Source organism: Gymnoscopelus braueri, assembly GCF_963280865.1.
Source record: "Gymnoscopelus braueri genome assembly, chromosome: 1".
NCBI lineage: Eukaryota > Metazoa > Chordata > Actinopteri > Myctophiformes > Myctophidae > Gymnoscopelus > Gymnoscopelus braueri.
This window is the reverse complement of record NC_137603.1, coordinates 27,318,002-27,338,001: the sequence shown is the minus strand read 5'-3', so window position 1 is coordinate 27,338,001 and position 20,000 is coordinate 27,318,002. Positions and strand designations below refer to the sequence as shown.

The window sequence follows — 20,000 nt, the reverse complement described above, 5'->3', positions numbered from 1 at the left end:
AAAATAAACCAAATGGACCTGTTTGGTTCCAGTTTGTACATTCTCAGAGTTAAATTAACACTGAGGATTTGACTTGTGCATAGGGACTGCAGGAGGACAAAGACGAGCAGAGGGGAGGAAGTTCATTTTGCTATCCAAGCATTTAATGGTGCTAGTTCTTAAAAGTGACCTTGTGGGGTAGAGCGCGGAGAGGCACAGCGGTTCCTTCCAGCTGCACACATGGCATCCATCGGGGGCACAATCACGCACAGTCCCAACACCTCAGGCTCGGACATATGTTGAGTTTTATTTCATTCTTCTGACATTAATCCTATTCACCAGCTGTTCTGCCAGCTGCCACTCTCCGGCTTAAGAGGAGATTGCAGTTTTGGGGGCTCTGACTACGGGTTTATCTTGGCTCCTCATCTACTCCTCGACTAAGTTTTGATTGGATTTTCTTTCTTCTTCTTCTTCTTCTTCTTCTTCTTCTTCTTCTTCTTCTTCTTCTTCTTCTTCTTCTTCTTCTTCTTCTTCTTCTTCTTCTTCTTCTTCTTCTTCTTCTTCTTCTTCTTCTTCTTCTCTCTTCTTTTTTTTCTTCTTCCTATTAACAGGTTCCTTGAGTTGCCTATTTCCCCACTGTCTGTCTGTCTGTCTGTCTGTCTGTCTGTATTTCTACCTGTCTCTGTCTCTCTCACTGTCTCTCTCACTGTCTATCTCACTGTCTCTGTCTCTCTCACTGTCTCTCTCACTGTCTCTCTCTCTGTCTCTCTGTCTCTCTGTCTCTCTGTCTCTCTGTCTCTCTGTCTCTCTATGTCTCTATGTCTCTATGTCTCTATTTCTCTCTCTCTTAGCTTCTTAGCTATAGTTTTTTCGCCTCCTTGCAGTCGCATTGATAAGGTTGAATTTGTTTTAAAGCCTGGGTCCGAGAATCTTTCTGGCCCAGAGCCTCTGGAAGCCACAGAAAGTCTTACAGTTCTGCAGTAGTTTCTCTTCAAGACACAGAGATCTGGTATGTAGGAAGCATAAGATGATGAAAACCACCTACCAAGCCTTGAATTGTTGATGAGACATGAAGGTTAGAATGTGTTTCTGGTCTTTCTTTCTTTCATTCACACAGTGCTGAAAACCTGACGCTTCTGTCATCCAGCGGCATTTCCTTAGGATTAGCCCGCGCATGGCCTCAGCCTGTACAGTTATGATTATTGACATATCGGGCTGGACATATTTCACATTTATGTGCATTGTCTGGAAGCATATCCCAGTGTTCCCTGTGTCATTTCTGCTGAAGTACGGTGGAGCGGTTTGCGGGCAAGGGCCGCAATGAATTGATCATTGCTCACTGCTCACTTTAATAATTCAAGGCTGATTGCCACAGAGTGCTGCAGTAAAATGGATTGGGAGAGGTCACATGGTGCTCAGCTCAGGAGGTGAAGCCTCTTGGGGACGGTTAATTCATATATGCTTGATAGACACGTGTCCTATTTAGAGAGGTCAGGGTGCTGTGTGTTCTCAGAATGGCCAGGTCAACGCTGTAGGATTAGCACCTTGGTCAGTGCAGATAAAGGCAAGAGGTAACCTCTTGTGCGCAGGCTCCCGGTCAAACAGGCCGCCATGCTCTTTTCTCTCTCGCATAATGAATGCTGTCAGAATAGTCATACAGTTACATTGCATACGGGCGAATTGCATCTATGGTCCTCCACGTCAGTTGTTTTCTAATAAGTTGTGCATATCTCTGAAATTAACCACTTTAAAGCTGCCGTCCCTATTTTGGTCATGATTTCATTGTAGAAGAACATATTTTTTAATGTCTAACATATTTCATATACATACACACAGTATATATATTCCCCTCCCAAAAAACTAAGCAAAAGTAGCAGATCTAAAAGGTCACAATGTGTCACATCACGTTGGTGATTAATGACTGGTTAATGAGTCCAGTTATATCTTATGTTTTTCAGGGATTGTTATTATCATCCTCTAGATCTCTAGTCTCTAGATTCATTGTGGATAAGAATAATGCAGTAAATAGATATTTTCATCCACTGGGAAAGAAAAAACTGTCCAGGAATAACAGAGAAAGAAAATCAAACTGCTACATTCTAAAATGTTGGTCTCATATCGCCTTACCGTATGTTAAGCTTCCACAAACATGACTCAGCCTTCTATGTAAAAAGACCTTGATCTCATTAGGAAAAACATGCATTGGCACTTGACCTGTTTTCAGAGAATGACCTCAGACAACTCTCCTTCAGGCAGGCTGGCAGATACGTGAGGAAGTAGATCAGGATGGAAAAGAGGAAGAAAGGAAAAAAATAGGGAGGAAGGAATGCAGAGGACGGGACGGAGAGAGGAAAGGACGGAGGGATGGACGGAGGAAGGAAGAGAGGAAGGAAAGGAAACAAGGTGGAGATCTGTTCTCTGTCATAACCTCCAGTGATGAACATGGCAGCCAGGTTGCTACTATTTATAGCAGCTGTTTATAAGGCCAAATGGCTCTTATAAGAGAGTCTAACAGGTGACTAACAGGGATATTCACCAAGTGGAATAATGAGTCGTATTAGGTGTCAATTAAATCAAGCCCTCCCAGAGGCGCAGGTGCTGCACAATGCATTGGCACACCTCAAGGAGCCGGACCTCTTCATCCATGCATGCCAGCACTAGCATTTACATATTTAAAAGCTGGAATTATTTAACTGCACCAAAAAAGTCCTCTGGAAATGATGGAGGTTATTAAAACTGTTGACAAGGAGGGAAGGTAATTGCCAGAAAATGAGCAACAACGCAGTGTTGTGTTCAGAGTGTTGTGTTTTTTGGTGTTTTTTTTATATTTCAATCTCCCCTCTTTAGCGTTTGCATTGTGCAGCATCACCCGGGTGTGTAACCTATTGCGTTCAGATTGCTCCCTTGCAATTAGTGCCCTTTTTGTCCTCACTTCAATAACGCCATGATTATGGAGACTTCAGGAGTATTTTGCAGCATCCAACAGCTGTTGTCTCTGGGACCAGCAGTAGAATGACAAAACATGTTTTCTCTCTGCATTTCACTTCCCTGCCTGCCACTTGTAATTATTATGTTTTATTTAGTGCAATGATGGGGTCTTGTTTTTAGTGTCTCTGTGATTAAGATATTCAAAAGATTTCTTACAGTTTGTCACAGCCATTTGCTTTTTTACCACTCTCGACTTTTGATTTGTTTTGCATGCTTGTGTAGAGCAGCAGGGAGATGACATGCTACTGCAGCTCATCATTGTCTGCCTGTAGCCTGATTTATATTTCGTCACATGATGTTGTCGGGTGCCGGAAATAGCCGATCGACACGTTGATCTGCTATTTTCAGCGCACGACACCATCGTACAACAGAGTATAAATTAAGCATGAGAGAGCTCCTGTCAGCGTGCTCCTGATGCAAAACATGGGAGAGCGCTCAACTCAAGAAGAAGATATTGAATGCCTACCCTCCTTCATCAATATATGGAGGCATGAGTGTTGTCACTTGATTCAAAATCTTTCTAATACCTAGCTTGCACAAGTGCTTTTTGTATGTAAAATTAATAGAATCATGGAATTGCGTGTAAATATAAGGATATAACACCAATGAACATTAAACACTGAAGCCCTATATAATTACGACGAATAGTGAAAATATCAGATCAACAAGGTCGCAACACATTGTTGTAAGCTTATACATTTGCTACACCACATTTAAAATAGTTCATGTTTAGTACAACATCTGGCCAAAACATCTACAGTATAGGCAAACTGGTGATCCACAGCTAAACTCACTACAGCTTGCACGATTGACAGACTCAGTAATCACCAACACGCCTTTCACAGTTGTTGTATTCCCCTAACAAGAACATAATATATCTCTGTTTACCAAAAAATACAATACAGTATAGTAGAAACATCTGTTGGACAGCACATGAGTCAAAACATCTCTCTCTCTCTCTCTCTCTCTCTCTCTCTCTCTCTCTCTCACACACACACACACACACACACACACACACACACACACACACACACACACACACACACACACACAGAGCGAGAGACAGAGAGAGAGAGAGAGAGAGAGAGAGAGATCTCTGTGCGCTGTAAAAAGCTTCTAATATTTGCCAAACCTTACTGTGGTCCTACTGTATGTATTTGTGTACATATTGGTAAGTGCTGTTATTTTCTCATGACATGCCTGCTTGTTCGGCTGACACCAGCAAGACCCAGATTCTTTCTAAGCTTATCACATTCATGTCAGTGTTAGATGTCAAATGGTGTTCAGAGCTCTAATTATATCATTCTAAACATGAATAATAACATTGAGCTGTGTCCATTTTACATTCAGTACTTTTCAGATGTTCTTCAGATATATATATATTTTTACTTAGATTTAGTCTATGGATTTTAGTGTCACTTTAAGACTTTTTCTTTGCTTCTTCTCCCCCCCCCCCGCAAAGTACAGTACATTATTTCAAAGCAGTACAATAAATATGCCTAGTTTTTACATACATGTAGTTTAGGTTAACTATAATTAAGTCCTATAATTAAGCTGTGGGTCCCTCTTCCTCTTAATGAAACACATCCACTAGCCTACAGCATCGTTTTCCTGCCTCAGTTTATAAGGCCTCTGCGTTCCGAGGAGGAAATTATTTATATTGCCAGTGTCAGTTGATCATTGATTTGGTAATTACATGTTTCCCCTTGAGGCTGAGACGACTGATATACAAGGCCGATGCTAAACGGGAGGTCTCTAGTCTGTTAGGAGTGACTTATGACTGCTTTGACTCTTCCAGATAGCCCTCTTCTCTATGTCGATGGTCTTTCAACACAACAAACACTCAAACACAAGTATCATCTATCTCCAGGGAGAATAGTACACAAGGTGGATCTTCCACCAGCTGTAGAAAATGGTGCTTGGATACTACATCATGGAACGCAGCGTAACAGCCACTGCTGAGGATTTTAAAAACACATTTTTGTGCATTGCGACAGTTTTCTGAAATGTGTTGGGGTGTTCTGTTGCCACAACAAACCGAGTGCTTTGAATCTTTACAAAGAACTTTCATAAATTAATGTGAGGATTTCACAAGCATTGTTAGCGCTGGCATGTTTCACTTTAATATGCACCAGATTATGATTTCCCAATGCTATCTATAGGGCCAGTTGAAAAGTAGTTAACAGAGTACCATGAGTTGTTATGATCTACATTTTACAGGTCATTTCAGCTCCAAATTGACTAGGTTTGATTTGCTTGTGAGGGAATTTATTTGTTTCCTCTGCGTTCCGCTCAGTGATTTGAGCATAACCGCAGTGTCTGATGATCCCTTGATTGAACCACTCTGTTTAAGGCTGCAATAAAACGATAAATTAACAAACGACTTTCTCCTAGCTCTGCCCCACAAACAGTTGTTTATAGCCAACTACCACTCAGTTTATTAAAGTAACTTTTTACAGTATGCTCAATAAAACATTAATTCAGATTATGAGTTGTAGCTTTAAGACATCAGCTAGAGAACGACTTAGATTGAGAGTGAGCGTAAAAAGAAGATTAAGAGAGACGGGAGAGAGAGAGAGAGATAGAGAGAGAGAAAGCTACACACACACACACACACACACACACACACACACACACACACACACACACACACACACACACACACACACACACACACACACACACACACACACACACACACACACACACACACACACACACAAAGACAGACACATAGAAAGTTACAGTTTGTCTTCAGTTCCATTTACAGTAAGAGAGGTCGTAGTCTTCCAGTGTCAGGTGAGCTTGTCAGCGGTAACATGCCTCTTAGTTCCACTACTGCGGTTTATGCTGAACATGATATTCTGGCAGCAGTGACTGCCAGGTGCTGAAAGCTGTGTTTATATCAAACACCATCCCAGAAACATTCCCTTGTTCAGATTTATGAGGACCATTAGCTTTGTTATTAATACAGTGAAAGAACGGTAGACTAATCTAGCCAGTTCATCTAGGTTGTAGGTGTCTCAATCCATTCTGCCTGCTTACCCACATCAAGAAGATCACGGGATACCTGCACGAACAAGCTATATACCAGAGATTACAGAGAAAGATAGCACATACACATATTAATATTCACGGTATCAAATCGCTGGTAACTCTTTGCTCTTTTCCTGCATTGCCAAATAAGCGCCACTCGGGAACTCTGAAGAAAGTCTGGAAAGGGATACGAGGCACATTTCCAGTTCTACAGCACTGGCCCAGGAGAGAGGACAATGAGACCCAGACAAGCTTAGGGGTCCAGAGACCTCTCCCTTCTCGAGGGAAGTCTTCTTGGACACATATCCCAGTAGTTTTGTCTTGTATGTTACTATCAGTGCTAGCTGCAGAGTGGCGGAGGTCTGTGCCAGGCGTAGGTCCATAGGGGCCGTTGGAATCACTGGGGCCGGAGGAAGTTGGTCTTGGTCCAGTGGGGCGATCTGGGCTCAGTGACAAGCCAAGCTGTCTACAGCAGGGATGCTGGGAAAATGTAAATAAGAGCCCGATAAGAGCTATTGTTTTCATTCCATTCTCATCCCAACTGAATGGCCTGTTCCCTAGCCACAGAGCATTTTATCTCGAGAGGAGGGGAAGACAGAAAAAGGGAGGAGGGGGTGGATTTAAGAGTCCTCATAGGAAAATAAAAATAAACTCAGTGGATTCTTCACTTCTCTTGTCTTCAGCTAATTCCCTCCGAATAATGTGCTAGTTTAATGTTTATAACATGCTTGCATTTCCACCGCGAATGCATTTTATATCCAGTGAGTGTGTCCGACGACGTGTGAGCCCTGTATCGCAGAATTAATAAGTTGGTCTTTAGAAGAACACAGTGTGGCTTAATTTCTAACATTCTAAGCGCCTTAATCTGACAGTAACTATTATTTTGATATTAACCAAACATGTTTCTATTGGCATATAGTAAGTCTCCAGAGATGACAGACAGGAATTTCAGAAACTGAAATAGCGTTCCAAACTATTAATCTAAATTCCGCTGAGAAAAAAAAGAAAAAAGAAGCCTGTAGAAGGGTGCTTTGAAACAAGCCAGACATCTGAGTCATTTACCCTGTGTTTTCTTCTAGCACGCCTTGCACGAAAATTACACTGCTGCTGTGTTTTCACTGAGTTCCATTTCAGGGTTTGCCTGTTTTGTCCGTGCAGTTAGAAGAACACTGAAAGGTGTTTTGAGAGTTATTTTATAGACTAATCCGGGTCATTATTCACCTTTCCCAGGTGGAAGGCTGGGAGGGCAGCAGTACATTCCAGCTGTAGCCTCTCCTGTTGGAGGACTTGGCAGGTCGTGTCTGGCCACAGTGGAGGGGATGGAGAGGCGAGGCAGCCGAAACACTCCTGGGAGGGATGGAGGGTGGGAGGCAGGGGGGAGGAGTGGAGTAGAATGGAAGCTGGCACCACATTATCTCCAACAGTTGGTGCATTCCTTAATGATCAAGTGCTGGAGCAGCATCTGTGATGAAAGTGTGTGTGTGTGTGTGTGTGTGTGTGTGTGTGTGTGTGTGTGTGTGTGTGTGTGTGTGTGTGTGTGTGTGTGTGTGTGTGTGTGTGTGTGTGTGTGTGTCAGAAACAGAGGGGAAATGGAGAAACAGCATATGTGTGCATATTAACAGTGTGTATGTGCATTAATTCCCCTCCACATTGACCCTAAGCCGTCTGAGTGTATCATGGTTATTTTGGTGGGTGTCTAGCTATTATCTGCAGGGGTTTTGTCGATGAGGATCAACATGTGCACACATTGCCTTTTACCTTTCCTTTCCTCGGGGTCAAGGGGACAAACTGTGAGTCGGGAATTGGAGCAGTCAATGAAGGCAGAAGTAATGTTATAATGACCCTGAGCTGGAGATGTCCCGTCGTCCCACACCCACCATCGCAGGAAGTGGACAGTCAAACAAAAAGGGCCACTCTGCATGATCTCTCTGAAAGCCATCCTTAAAACAGGGCCACAAGAATCACTGACCCCCTATTACTCCCAGTTCCTGTGAAGTGGACATGTTTGTCAGAGGGAGCTGTGCTGTTTGGTTTGTGGAAGTGGAGGGCAGGAGATGTTGCTGAAGGATAAAAGGAGCCGATGGCTGTGTACATTTTAAACTGTGTAAATCTCCTCTGCGTTTGATGTCGGGAATAGTAGCGGCAGAACACAAACCATGCACAGTATTGCCTGTGACAGCCCAGTCTCTCTCTCTCTCTCTCTCTCTCTCTCTCTCTCTCTCTCTCTCTCTCTCTCTCACATACATTCTGCAGGAGATACAATCTTTTTAGGCTGCATGCTTGCTATTGCCACAAGAACACATGACGACTACAGCAACCTGGGAAAGAAAAGCACCATGAAATCACCCAGAACACAAATATGCTTATGAATCGTGCCCTTTTGTTAAATGAGTTGTGTCCACAACCGAGCCATTGTGAGACAGACATAGTAGTTAGATCCATTCCTTATGGAGCCCCAGGGTTTTTCTGGTAATAGCAAGCGTGTCTGCTTTGGATTTTAGCCTTTTCTCTCGTTCCCAGAGGAGACAAACACACAGTTTTACAAATGATATCATCTTCAGGCAAATTATCGAAAAAACCTGTGGATAATATCTTCATGGACTGGTGCCGATTCCGTAGTTTGCGAGACGTTAAAACAGTAGACAGTGCGATAATTGTTTCTAAACAGCTTCTAACAGACACACACTTCACTATTAATCACAGTCACAGCCAGCTGTGTGAGTTGGGCTCCACAGCCTTGTCACATTTTTCAGCAGACTCTGCAATGTTGAAGTCTCATCTGAATCAGTGTTGATTTCGTCGACTAAAAACTATGACACAAAATGTTCGTCGACTACCTTTTTTCACTGACGAAAACTAAATAAAAACGAAATAAAAACTAAGTGACTAAAACTAAGACTAAACATATTGACAATTTCGTCAACAAATAAAAACTAGATTAAAATGTTAGGGAGTGACTAGTGGAGAAGAGATACAGTAGAACGAAAAGACAAGTCATTTTATGTTTAGTTGCGCTCGGTTGTTGCGCCCTGAAAATAGCAGATCTACAAGCTCACAACACGTCGCGCTGCGACGCGTTGTGAGCTTGTAGATCGGCTATTTTCAGCACGCAACCAATTGTAAAATCAGCCATTAAGACACCATCAAGGCACTGCCAAAATACATTTCCAAAACTAAATCAACTGTAGATTTAGTCGACTAAAATCTTATGATATTTAGTCGCCTAAAACTAGACAAAAACTTAAACATTTCAGATGACTAAAATATGATTAAAACTAAACGGAATTCTATTCAAAAGACTATGACAAAAAAAAAAAAATTGCTGTCAAAATCAACACTGACTGAATGCATGATGGATCCGTTCACGCTCCTCTCTTGTACGGTGGGTGCCTCGGTCTGGTTCAGATTTGGGGGCAGGCCGCTGAGGCGACGGTGGCTCAAGGTGAAGGGGTTTGAGGGCTGCCGCCGGTACTGGTAGTGCTTGATGGGAACGGGCTGACCCTCAGCGGTGCCAGGACGGTGGAGGCCTGCAGGGTCAACCGGCCTGACGTGTTCTTTATCAGCCACCTCGGTGACAGCGCGGCAGATAACAGCCATTCCACCGTGATTCATTGTCCGCTGGACAAAATGTTAATTGTTCTCATCATGCAGACGCTCGGATGTGCCCCGTCTTATGCCTTATACCTACCTCTAAATGTCTGTCTTTGCCCTTATGCTAGCCCTACACTGTCTGTCTGCACCCGCTTACGCACGCACGCACACGCACGCACACATATACACGCACACACACACTCCACCCTCAACTCCATCTCACATTTGTCAGGCTGAGCCATTACCTTTAAAGCACACTGGAACATTAATGCGTTTATCCACTAATAAGGAGCTTAATAATGAAAAACAAATGCCTTCCATGTCTTTCAGAGTCGTGTGTGGAGAAACTCCTTTCCAAAGACTGGAAAGAGAAGATGGAGAGGCTCAACACCAGTGAACTTCTGGGAGAGGTCAAAGGTAGGTTTGCATTGAACCACAATGCTTTTACCCAGATCGTACCCTCAAATTAACACCGCCCTCTTTCCTATCAGACATTCATAATCTATATTTAACTGCCTGGTATGTTCTGTGAAATAAAACAAAAGCCTTTGGCTGCCCTCCGCTGTTCATTTCTCTCCCCCCTTATCTTTTGAAAGAATGCCCATGTCTTTCCATAACCCAAAATTCCAACCCCCTTTACCCACAGTCTGAGTTCTTATTTTTTCATTTTGGTGTTTTTTGGTGGCTTTGCCGTTTAAGATGACGCTCTGTCCCCTCAGTCAGTCCGAGACTAGTAACATCGCAGCTGCGACTCGCGTCGCGTGTTCATGCCGATCCAGTGATTGTTGAACACAGCTCGAAAGCCAAAGTGCGCTTGATATAAACAGAGCATGGCTGAGATGAGGAGAGAGGAGAGGCTGAGGAGAGGAGATGAGAGGCACACAGTCTTCTACTGAATGAGCCCATCGCTGAGAGGAATGTGTTGACCCTGACGGTGAACGCCCTGCATAGCGTATCGAGAGCAGCACAGCACGGCACAGCTCAGCACACCGCCTCCCAAATCTCTGTTTATGACAGAGTGAAGGTGGGCCTGGGCTGGGCCGGGCTGCTGCTTCAGTCCTTAGCACTGACTGTTACTGAGAGCCTGGGTGTTTATACAGCTCAGGACGGCACAATACCAGCTGGCTGATAGCACCAGCCTGCCACTGGCTCCTACACTCTCCTTACAACACTCCACTTCCTGTCTCTCCTTTTTTGTATCTTTTTTCTTTCTTTCTTTTTGGCTGTCAGAACCCCTTTTGAATCTAATAGTTCTCTTTGTCCCAGTCCGCAGACAGACGGATTGATTAATTTGATTGTGTTGACACTATATATATTTATATATATATTATATTTTGTTTTGATAGCTGCTTGTTTATAATAATGCGGCTGCTCCGTTTGTACACATCGCACACAAACAAATATTCTAATGTAGACTACATTGTGCTGTTGACAGTTGATTAATTGATTAAAGCCTCACTATGTGAACTTTTTTTGTCCAATCTGTATGGTAGAGTATGTTAATACAATATAACTTATACAATTGGGGTGGTTGTATACAGTCTCCCTGCTCTTCTATTGAGACATTTAGATCGTGTCAAAGGTCCTACTGTAGACACAGGATCTGACACAAATTTTGACCTTATGGTCAAGATGCAATTTATCCCCCGATCAAGCAGGCCGGTTCAATTAGCTCAATCATACACATTTCAGCACTTGCGCAGGAAACCGGGTTCAAATCCGGGGTAGAAGAGGAAAGTTACATAGTGATGCTTTAATGTGATTATATATCCTCTTTTTTAACACACATGGTTGACAAACATTGATGATAATAATAATAATAATTAATATTATTATTATTGCAGTCTTTGATTTTAATTATTTGATTACATTTTCCATCACGTGCAAGGAGGGTGACAAATACAAGAATGTTCTAATAAGTCATTCATTGGCAATAACCTTAATGAACTTAAGGATAAATCATGGCTTGGTGAACTAGATTCATTGTACCTGCCCTGGTATATGCCACTGTAGATCAAAGTGCAGTGGATAAAATTTGTAAAATGATTTAGCCTTTTGAAAGCAGATATATTAAATTACAGGGCATTTCTTTCTTGTTAGATGAATGGAATGGTAAGGTTACATGCTGGTGTGTAAACAGGTAGGGAGTCTTGATAATACTCACAACGGCCTCTGTCTGTTGATGTGTGTGGATTGGAAACAGTCTATACTCCGCAGTCACCAATATAAATGCTTTTCCTATCATACTGGCAGCCGTAGATTTTAATTAGCATGCCATTTCATATGACTGTAGACATTTCAAAGGGCTGCTTTGTGCTCCCCCTTACAAATGTCTCTCTCTGTGTTTGAAGTCTGCCTGATGTAAATACGGCCAATTAAAAAAGAAGCCCAGGGTTGCAGACGTGCAAGGTCCACCTAATTAAAACACAAACAAAGGTACCTTGCAGAAAACACCTTATGATTAAGATCTAAAGTGTTATGATGAATCAGAGGTTCCATTAATTATTAGGTTAAAATCAATACAAAGGGCAAGCGTGCATGTAGATTTAAATGAATGCAAGAAAATGGGCATGAAGGCTGATGTTCAGATAAAAGCTTACCCCACTGGCAGACTGGCCTTGCATGTTGTCTCATCACCATTCATTCAATACACAAGCAATTATATTGTGAACCTAGTAGGTTACAGTACCTTGTGACATTGTTCGAGCAAAAAAGAAAAGAAAAAAGAAACAAACTTTTGATTACCTTGACAGATAAGTAAAAATGTGAACTATTTTTCTTCTTGCTTTAAAGTGACTGTGAATAACACACAGTATATGTGTCTTTGATCAGTGGCATTCCATCTGAAATGTCTTTAAACTTGTTTCTTATCCACCACTTTTATTGCATTTTCACATTTAGACAGCTTTGAAGAAAATTTTTACTGTTTTAAAGAGGTGGAATCTAGCCGGTACATACCAGTTTAGGAAATATCAACGTTTCTCTCCCAGAGAGAACAATAGCTGTAACTGAATTTGACTGAGGGCTCCATTCAGGAAAAGAAAGACATTCTTTCGCTACACTTGTGTTCAAACATGCCCAGGATACTTTATCCTCTTGTGGAGAACACGCAAGTACAGTAAACAAAACAATGGTATCAACAACATCAGGGATTTTCCTCTTAAAGGTTTTACAAACCCATCCAACCGTTTAAATTTTCAGGTGACACATCCATAATTATAACGTATTGTGTGGGTTTCTGTTGTGAAATGTGGTGAATCCGAGGTCACGGCATTTTGTTTTAAGTTACTGGTGTCAGGTGAAAAGAGATCCATAATCCAGTGTATATGGGGGACACTGAAGGGGAGGCACACAGAATAGGAATAGTTAGGTTTTAATGAATCTAAACCTTTATCACTTCTGGCCCTGCATGCTGTTAGGGGCTTAGCACAGGCACGGCTATGGAAAAGGAAGGCTCATGAAAGAGAATTAGTGGCGGATTTCTTTTCACCAGCCAATTCCAAAGGTAACTGTTTGTTTTCATACCTGAGCTTAGCTGTCAATCAGACGGAACGGTGAGGAGCGAGATGAAAATCTCCTGAACAAAACCACAGCGCAAGCGAGGGAGGCTCGCTGGAAGGCCTCCAAACCGCAGAAAGTAGCAGATAATAGGAGTTAATGTGGAAAGAAGCGCACAAGGAAGAGAGAGAGAAAAAGAGTGCGAGAAGTGGGGAATAGAGAGAGAGACACTGAGAGAGAGAGAGAGAGAGAGAGAGAGAGAGAGAGAGAGAGAGAGAGAGAGAGAGAGATTCCTTCAGTGTAGCTGCTCAGACATTTTTAATTATCGCCCTCAAAGAGATTTGTCTGAAAGAAAAAAAAAAGATAAAGAGGTTACATCTGGAGAGACATTTACCTCATCAAACAGTACATAGATGTTAGAATGCTACACAGCAAAATCCACAGTGTGAATTTTTCTATGTGTAACTCTGAGAGCTCATAGTAAAAGTAACACTGAGGATTTCATTGTGCAAGGAATGCTGATATTCAGTGTTAGTATTTGTAGTACCTCACACAGCTAGCAATAATATAGTGTCATAGGGAAAATAAGCTTGCTCTGTGTGATGCTGCTTGGGTATTTGAGCTTCATACTCAACAGACCTGTTTAAGTTTCCCTGTAGAGGGCCAGAAGAGGGGGGGGGGGGCTCAAGCATTTACCCAAACTGAAGGAAAATATGTGGTTACTAAATTGGAACACAAACTGTATTCATTCTCTTGAAATTTGTGAAAAAAAATGAAAAAAAATAAGCTTACCATTGTACGTTCGCCTCAAAATGGTAGCTTGGAATTCTATAAACACAAAAATCAGGGCTCTCGCACTCTCATAATCAATTTGAGAACGCTGTCCTTGTGACGGTGGTGGGGTGCGCACACAGACAGCCCTGTGGCAGGCAGATAAGTGGAAGCTCTTTAGGAGGAGAGCGTGGGGCAGGGCAGGCCGGCAGCTGAGACTGATTTGATGCTGGCCTTACCTGGTCTGGCCGGCTTAACCCCCCCCCCCCCAAACACACACACTTATGCACACGTGCACGTGCACATGCGTGCGCACACCCAGACAGACAGACAGACAGACAGACAGACAGACAGACAGACAGACAGACAGACAGACAGACAGACAGACAGACAGACAGACAGACAGACAGACAGACAGACAGACAGACAGACAGACAGACAGACAGACAGACAGACAGACAGACAGACAGACAGACAGACAGGAGACTACTGTGTGAACACAGAGCCCATATTGTTCAGCCATCTGGGCTTACTTCACAACATGATTATTCAATTTAACATTCTACTTTTATTCTTAATGGCTTCAATAAAGCACAGACTTTATGCCACTGGAGATATATACGCCACGATATCTGTAAATGCTAGCGGGCAAGAAAGTATATTTCCAGTGTGAGGGGATTTGTGTCATCCTGGAAATGTTTTTGTTTCATATTAAAAACCTAACCTTATACTCATACTGCAAATACATACAATACAATACAGCTACCTTCAAGACTTTGAAATTCTACCCAGTACCTATAGTCAAAATGAAATGAAATACTTGCAGCAATATGCAAATTCATACCCATAAATAACAATGCAATACAGTGTAACCAATAATATGATTACAGAATTGTTTTGGCAATAATATTGCCGTTTCTTTTGGAATTTGGAAGTTTGAAAGAGCGTTTCAGACATTGTTTGATTAGGAGGAGTGACCCCCTAAGCCCATGTGTACATTTACTCAATAGCATTCATTCATGTATGAATAAAACAGGCATGTACATAAACATGAACACAAGAGCATGCGCACACACACACATGCACGCACACACACGCGCACACCCCCACACACGTCACACACACACACACACACACACACACACATGCGCGCGCACACACACACACACACACACACACACACACACACAAACACGCAAACAAACAACACAAATACTGTATCTGTCTAGTTTCTCCAGTGAAAAGTGCCTCAGTTTGCGTTTTCTCCCAAACACTTCAGTCAACTGTTTGCCCTGTGCACTCAGGTGAAATATGAGCCACAGTAAATCATTATTTTTCAGGCCACATTTGCCAGATGAATGTATGAGGGAGTTGGACTGTGTATTTTTCTCCTCTAATGAATTGAGGAATTTCGCTTGTGGCTATGGCTGTAGAAAGGAAGAGAGCAAACACCTTGTGTGTGTGTGTGTGTGTGTGTGTGTGTGTGTGTGTGTGTGTGTGTGTGCGTGTGCGTGTGCGTGCGCGTGCCTGCGTGCATGCGTGCGTGTACGCTGCTTATGTGTGAGTTCCATATTTTGTTTTCATTTTTGATTATGATGCAGATTCTGATGCAAATGAATGAATTACAGTAATCTAAGATATTTTTTGCATACAAATGCAATTCTCTTAACCATATTGCAAGAGAGCAATGTACCAAGCCTTATTTTCACAATGGGCAAAATCCCACCCTTTTTCTCGTACTGAAGAGCCAGAATATTCATCAGCTTTCTTGAGGCAAAGCAAATAGTATCTTCACAGCTGTGTTACAGTGCTGAAGAGCTGGCTTCTCAGGCTCGCCGGGGTTAGTACATGTCATGGTGGATTTCCCCTTATATACCCTCCTAGGCTACAGAACCACAGTTCTCCTGTTTCGCCAGAGCCCTGCTGCCCTTCTGTCCTGTTTTGTCTACTGTTCTGTAGCCTCATTTCTCCATCTTAAGCTGGATGTGATGTCAGTTGGTGTTCTGCTCCAGCCAGGTAAAATAAAAATATTGATGACCTCCGGTCGGGACTAATGACACTGCTCAGCTACTTTAATATGAAAGACTAAAACAAGATATACATCAAACTGTCACTGACATAAAGGCCTGGATTTCTTTAAATGTCCACCCTGGCAAAAAGCAGAACACAAAATAACCAAAACAAAAAACAGAACAAAATCATCTAGTATAAGGTGTTCTAATAACGAACGGCATACTGTAACTTGAACTTGACGTGACTAAATGTTCTGCTACAGTACAGTATGGTCTTTCTTGCACATTTAATTTCACTCAAATGGCAAACACTTTGTTATACGGATCATGAGACATTCCACCGTAATGTGGAAATGTGTGCTTTGACTTAGTGTGTTATATACAGTAGTTACACAATAAAATATATTAATATGCCACAGTACAGTACAGAAACTTAAAGAGCCACACACCCATGTCTTTGTCTAGTAGCCTATTCAATGTTCATTTCTCAAAAGTTATTAAAACCTTTCAGAATGTACCTGAATAATTGTGTAATTGTTGGCTAAACATCATTGCGCGACCAATAAGTCATGGATGTTTGAATTTCATCCATAAATTCATATTTTTTCCAGGGACTTTGACAAAAATAACTGGGCATTGAAATTTGGGGTGTTTATTTGATTTATTATACGTTTATTTGGGAGGGACAGCACATATTAATGAACACCACACATACAATGCAATGTAAATACGCCGGATTTAGCAAGAATGCTAATTTCCATCCGTAGTCCCCATACAGAAAACAAGCAACATTACAAAAAGAGCTCATATAAACATTAATTAAAGGGTACCAAAAAAAAGCTACAGTAAAAAAGGCCTACTTTTGACCAAAAATACCAGAGACCATGATCCATCCTTTTAGTTGGTCCTTAAAAGATGTAAAGGATGGACACTCTCTTATGTTAGTGGGTAGAGTGTTCCAAATTGCGCTTCTTGAACTGAAAAGGAATTTTGCGCAAAGGCTGTGCGTCTAGACTGCGCCTTACAATCCCCTCTGGTGACGGCCCTTGTACTGATGCCCGTGTTGGGCTTCCGTTTTATAAATTCCTCCATAGGAGGCGGGCATAAACCATGTAAAGTTTTATACACGGCACATGCTTGTTTAAAGAGCTTCCAGTTATCAAAAGTAAAAAAAAGTATATTTGTTTGGATGCTGCAGTGATGATACCTGAATGACCAATTTGTGAAACAGTACTCGATGTGAGAGAAGATCATACAGTGCAAGTATGTCCTGGCAGCTCCATTTGTTTGAAATTTTGCAAGTTAAAGTTAGTGTTGGAGACCATCTTGATGTGACTTTTAAAGGTTAGGGTTGAGTCCACGATGGCTGTTGGATTACCTGTTTTAAGCAAGTTTAAAGTCTCTGCAAGTTCATTTTCATACTGTACTGTAATGATCTGGAGTAATTAGCAGTAATGTCAAGTATACCACGAGTTGTAGTCAATGGATAAAGATGCCAGACTGCCAGTATGCTCCTTTAAGTTTGTGATGTTTCTTCTTTTTTTTTATTACTGTGTTATGGGCATTCCCTGTGGTGTTATATGATCAGGTCAAGCCTCCATCTTGGCTTTGATGAAGTACCTTGTCCAATGTCATGGCTCGACAGTGAAGTGCTGGATCATTAGCATAATTATCGTGGAGAGTGATGCTTCCTCTATCATCAGATTATTAGCCCACATCAGTGTTTAGCATGATCGGCACACCCATGATAGATGAAGTGTGCTCTTTATTAATAACCTCTCTATGTGTCAATCACAATATTCTTTTGAAAAACATATATTTGGCAAAACCATTTAAAGCTACAGTACTGCCTGTATGGTGGACTATGGTAGCGCAGTATAACTGGCACATTTACTGTGGGTTGGAGATGCTCTCCATAATCTGATATAGAGAAATGTTACCAGGTTGTCAGGTCACACCTTTCCTGGAGTGCTGGCAGCGTACATTGCATCATTTACATCATTGTATGATATATTAATTTCAACAAAAAGTTATGAATAATTTTTTAACAACTTAAATCTTATACTAGATGACTGGATAACCAAGGGTCATCCTGTTTTCGCTCTACACTAAATATTTTTGATGGAAAATAGCCGATCTTCAAGCTCACAACGCGCCTCAACGCGATGTGTTGTGAGCTTGTAGATTGGCCAATTTCACCAAAATGTTAGCCCCAGACTAGGGATGCTAGGTTACAAGTGGTTAATTTACTATATCAGTAACACACACACACACACACACACACACACACACACACACACACACACACACACACACACACACACACACACACACACACACACACACACACACACACACACACACACACACACACACACACACACACACATAATCATATACTTTATTGCTTTCAAGAGTCTCAAGCACGTAACTATAAGTGGTTTTATAATCTTGACAGGATCAGATATTTTTGGACAGGCGGTCCAGTAAATTTGAAGTTTCCTATGTTAAGATTGCACTGGAGAGACTTAAGGATTGATAGTCAGAGCTGCCACTGGATGACATGTGTTAGTGAGTCCTTGCTCATGCTTGTTAATGGTGTTTTATTGGCAAGATTAACAGCTTTTATATCATGGCAGGGGCAGCAAGCCAGGTAAAACAGCTGTTGCTCATATTGTCTGTGTTCTAGGGCACAGAGACACTTTAATGCCATATTACTAGACACACATGTGGCTTGATAGCTCTGCTGAACACGTCTGTAGACCACTTTAACATAAGTGATCCAATAAAACAACCTGTTTACTTAATTTAATTAAGTAATTAATCAATTAATAATTCATAATAATATATATATATTTTTTTAAATGTTCTCTTGAAATGTATTTGCTCACAGTAGCCACTTAGCAGATTATTTAGGCCATGGGACCTAAATAATCTTCTATAGGAAAAATGAATTGCATTGCATTGTGTTTTTAAAACAAATTCTATAAAAAAGGAACATCAGAACAATGACTGAATGAATATTAGTGTTTTCTAGAGGAAAGCATGGGGATCATATGATCGCAGAATTCATAGTGTTATGAATTCTATGCTGCACTGAGCTCAGTCTGGGGCATGCACCTTTTATAATGTCGATCTACACACACACACACACACACACACACACACACACATGCACGTAGACACAAACATACTTAGAGGGAGAGAGAGAGATAGAGAGAGAGAGAAAGAGAAAACACTTCAGTATGCAAGGCATTCTAGCAATGTGCAGTGTGCATCCGGACACAGCCCGGCACAATCGCAGCATTTAGACAAGTCTTAATTTACTTAGGATGGGCTCGGAGCATATGGAAGTATCCACAATAGCTGACTGATGGAGAGACAAAGAAATTCCAGTGTTCCAGTGCTAAAAAAGTCATTGAGATGTGGTCATAGTGGCTCAGCTGTCTGAACCAAAGGAACAGAAGAGAATAGGGTGCCTTGTGATTTCCCCCTTTTCGCCCTCGCCCTCCCTCGCTTTTTTTTTTCTTTGTGCCTGAATCTTTTATCTGCTTTATTCACTCGGGACTCTTCAAAGTAACAAGCCTCCTTCTTTTCCCCGGTACTGGACTTGGAACCTAAATTAGAGACTGCTTGATTAGAGCGGAGGGGAGGGAGTGAGGGAGACATGGGTATTGGACAGAACAAATCGCACCCCTACAAAGTGCCTTTTATCCACAGACCCCAAGGCTCAAATACCCTCATCCCTCCCCAAGCAACCATGGCTCTGCTTGTTTTCCTCTTATCATTTATTTAGTCACTCGTTTTGGTTGATGTTTTCTGCCCTACTTTGTGACGTTTAAAAGAGGCAAAGAATCTCAAAAGGTGAATTCTGAATGAACTGCAACTGAACAACAGCAGTTTCCGCTGTCTCCCCCTCCTGTGTGTGTCAGTCTGGCATCTCCGCCCCGTTGACATGGTGGGCCGGTTGGAACACAAGACGGTGCCAACCCCAGCTTGCCCGCTCGCTCCCCCTGGGCCAGACAGGCTCCTGTGTCAGTCTGCGATTGTCCTACTGAGCATCGCTCTTTCAACAGGAGGATGTCACAACACATTAGACCTGGGCAGACTGCTGGAGTTTATGTA

At 42.0% G+C, this 20,000-nt stretch overlaps 1 protein-coding gene across 2 annotated transcripts in view; it reads left to right on the top strand.

Annotated features, from left to right (window-relative positions):
* Positions 1-9,929: 9,929 nt before the first annotated feature.
* Positions 9,930-20,000, top strand: part of sox6 (SRY-box transcription factor 6) — an 83,329-nt gene continuing 73,258 nt past the window's right edge. For both annotated transcript variants that reach the window (XM_080437475.1, XM_080437474.1), the window contains exon 1: positions 9,930-10,011. In XM_080437475.1, the coding sequence (XP_080293601.1) occupies positions 9,969-10,011 (43 nt within the window). In that variant the 5' untranslated portion in view covers positions 9,930-9,968. The remainder of the gene's footprint in view (positions 10,012-20,000) is intronic.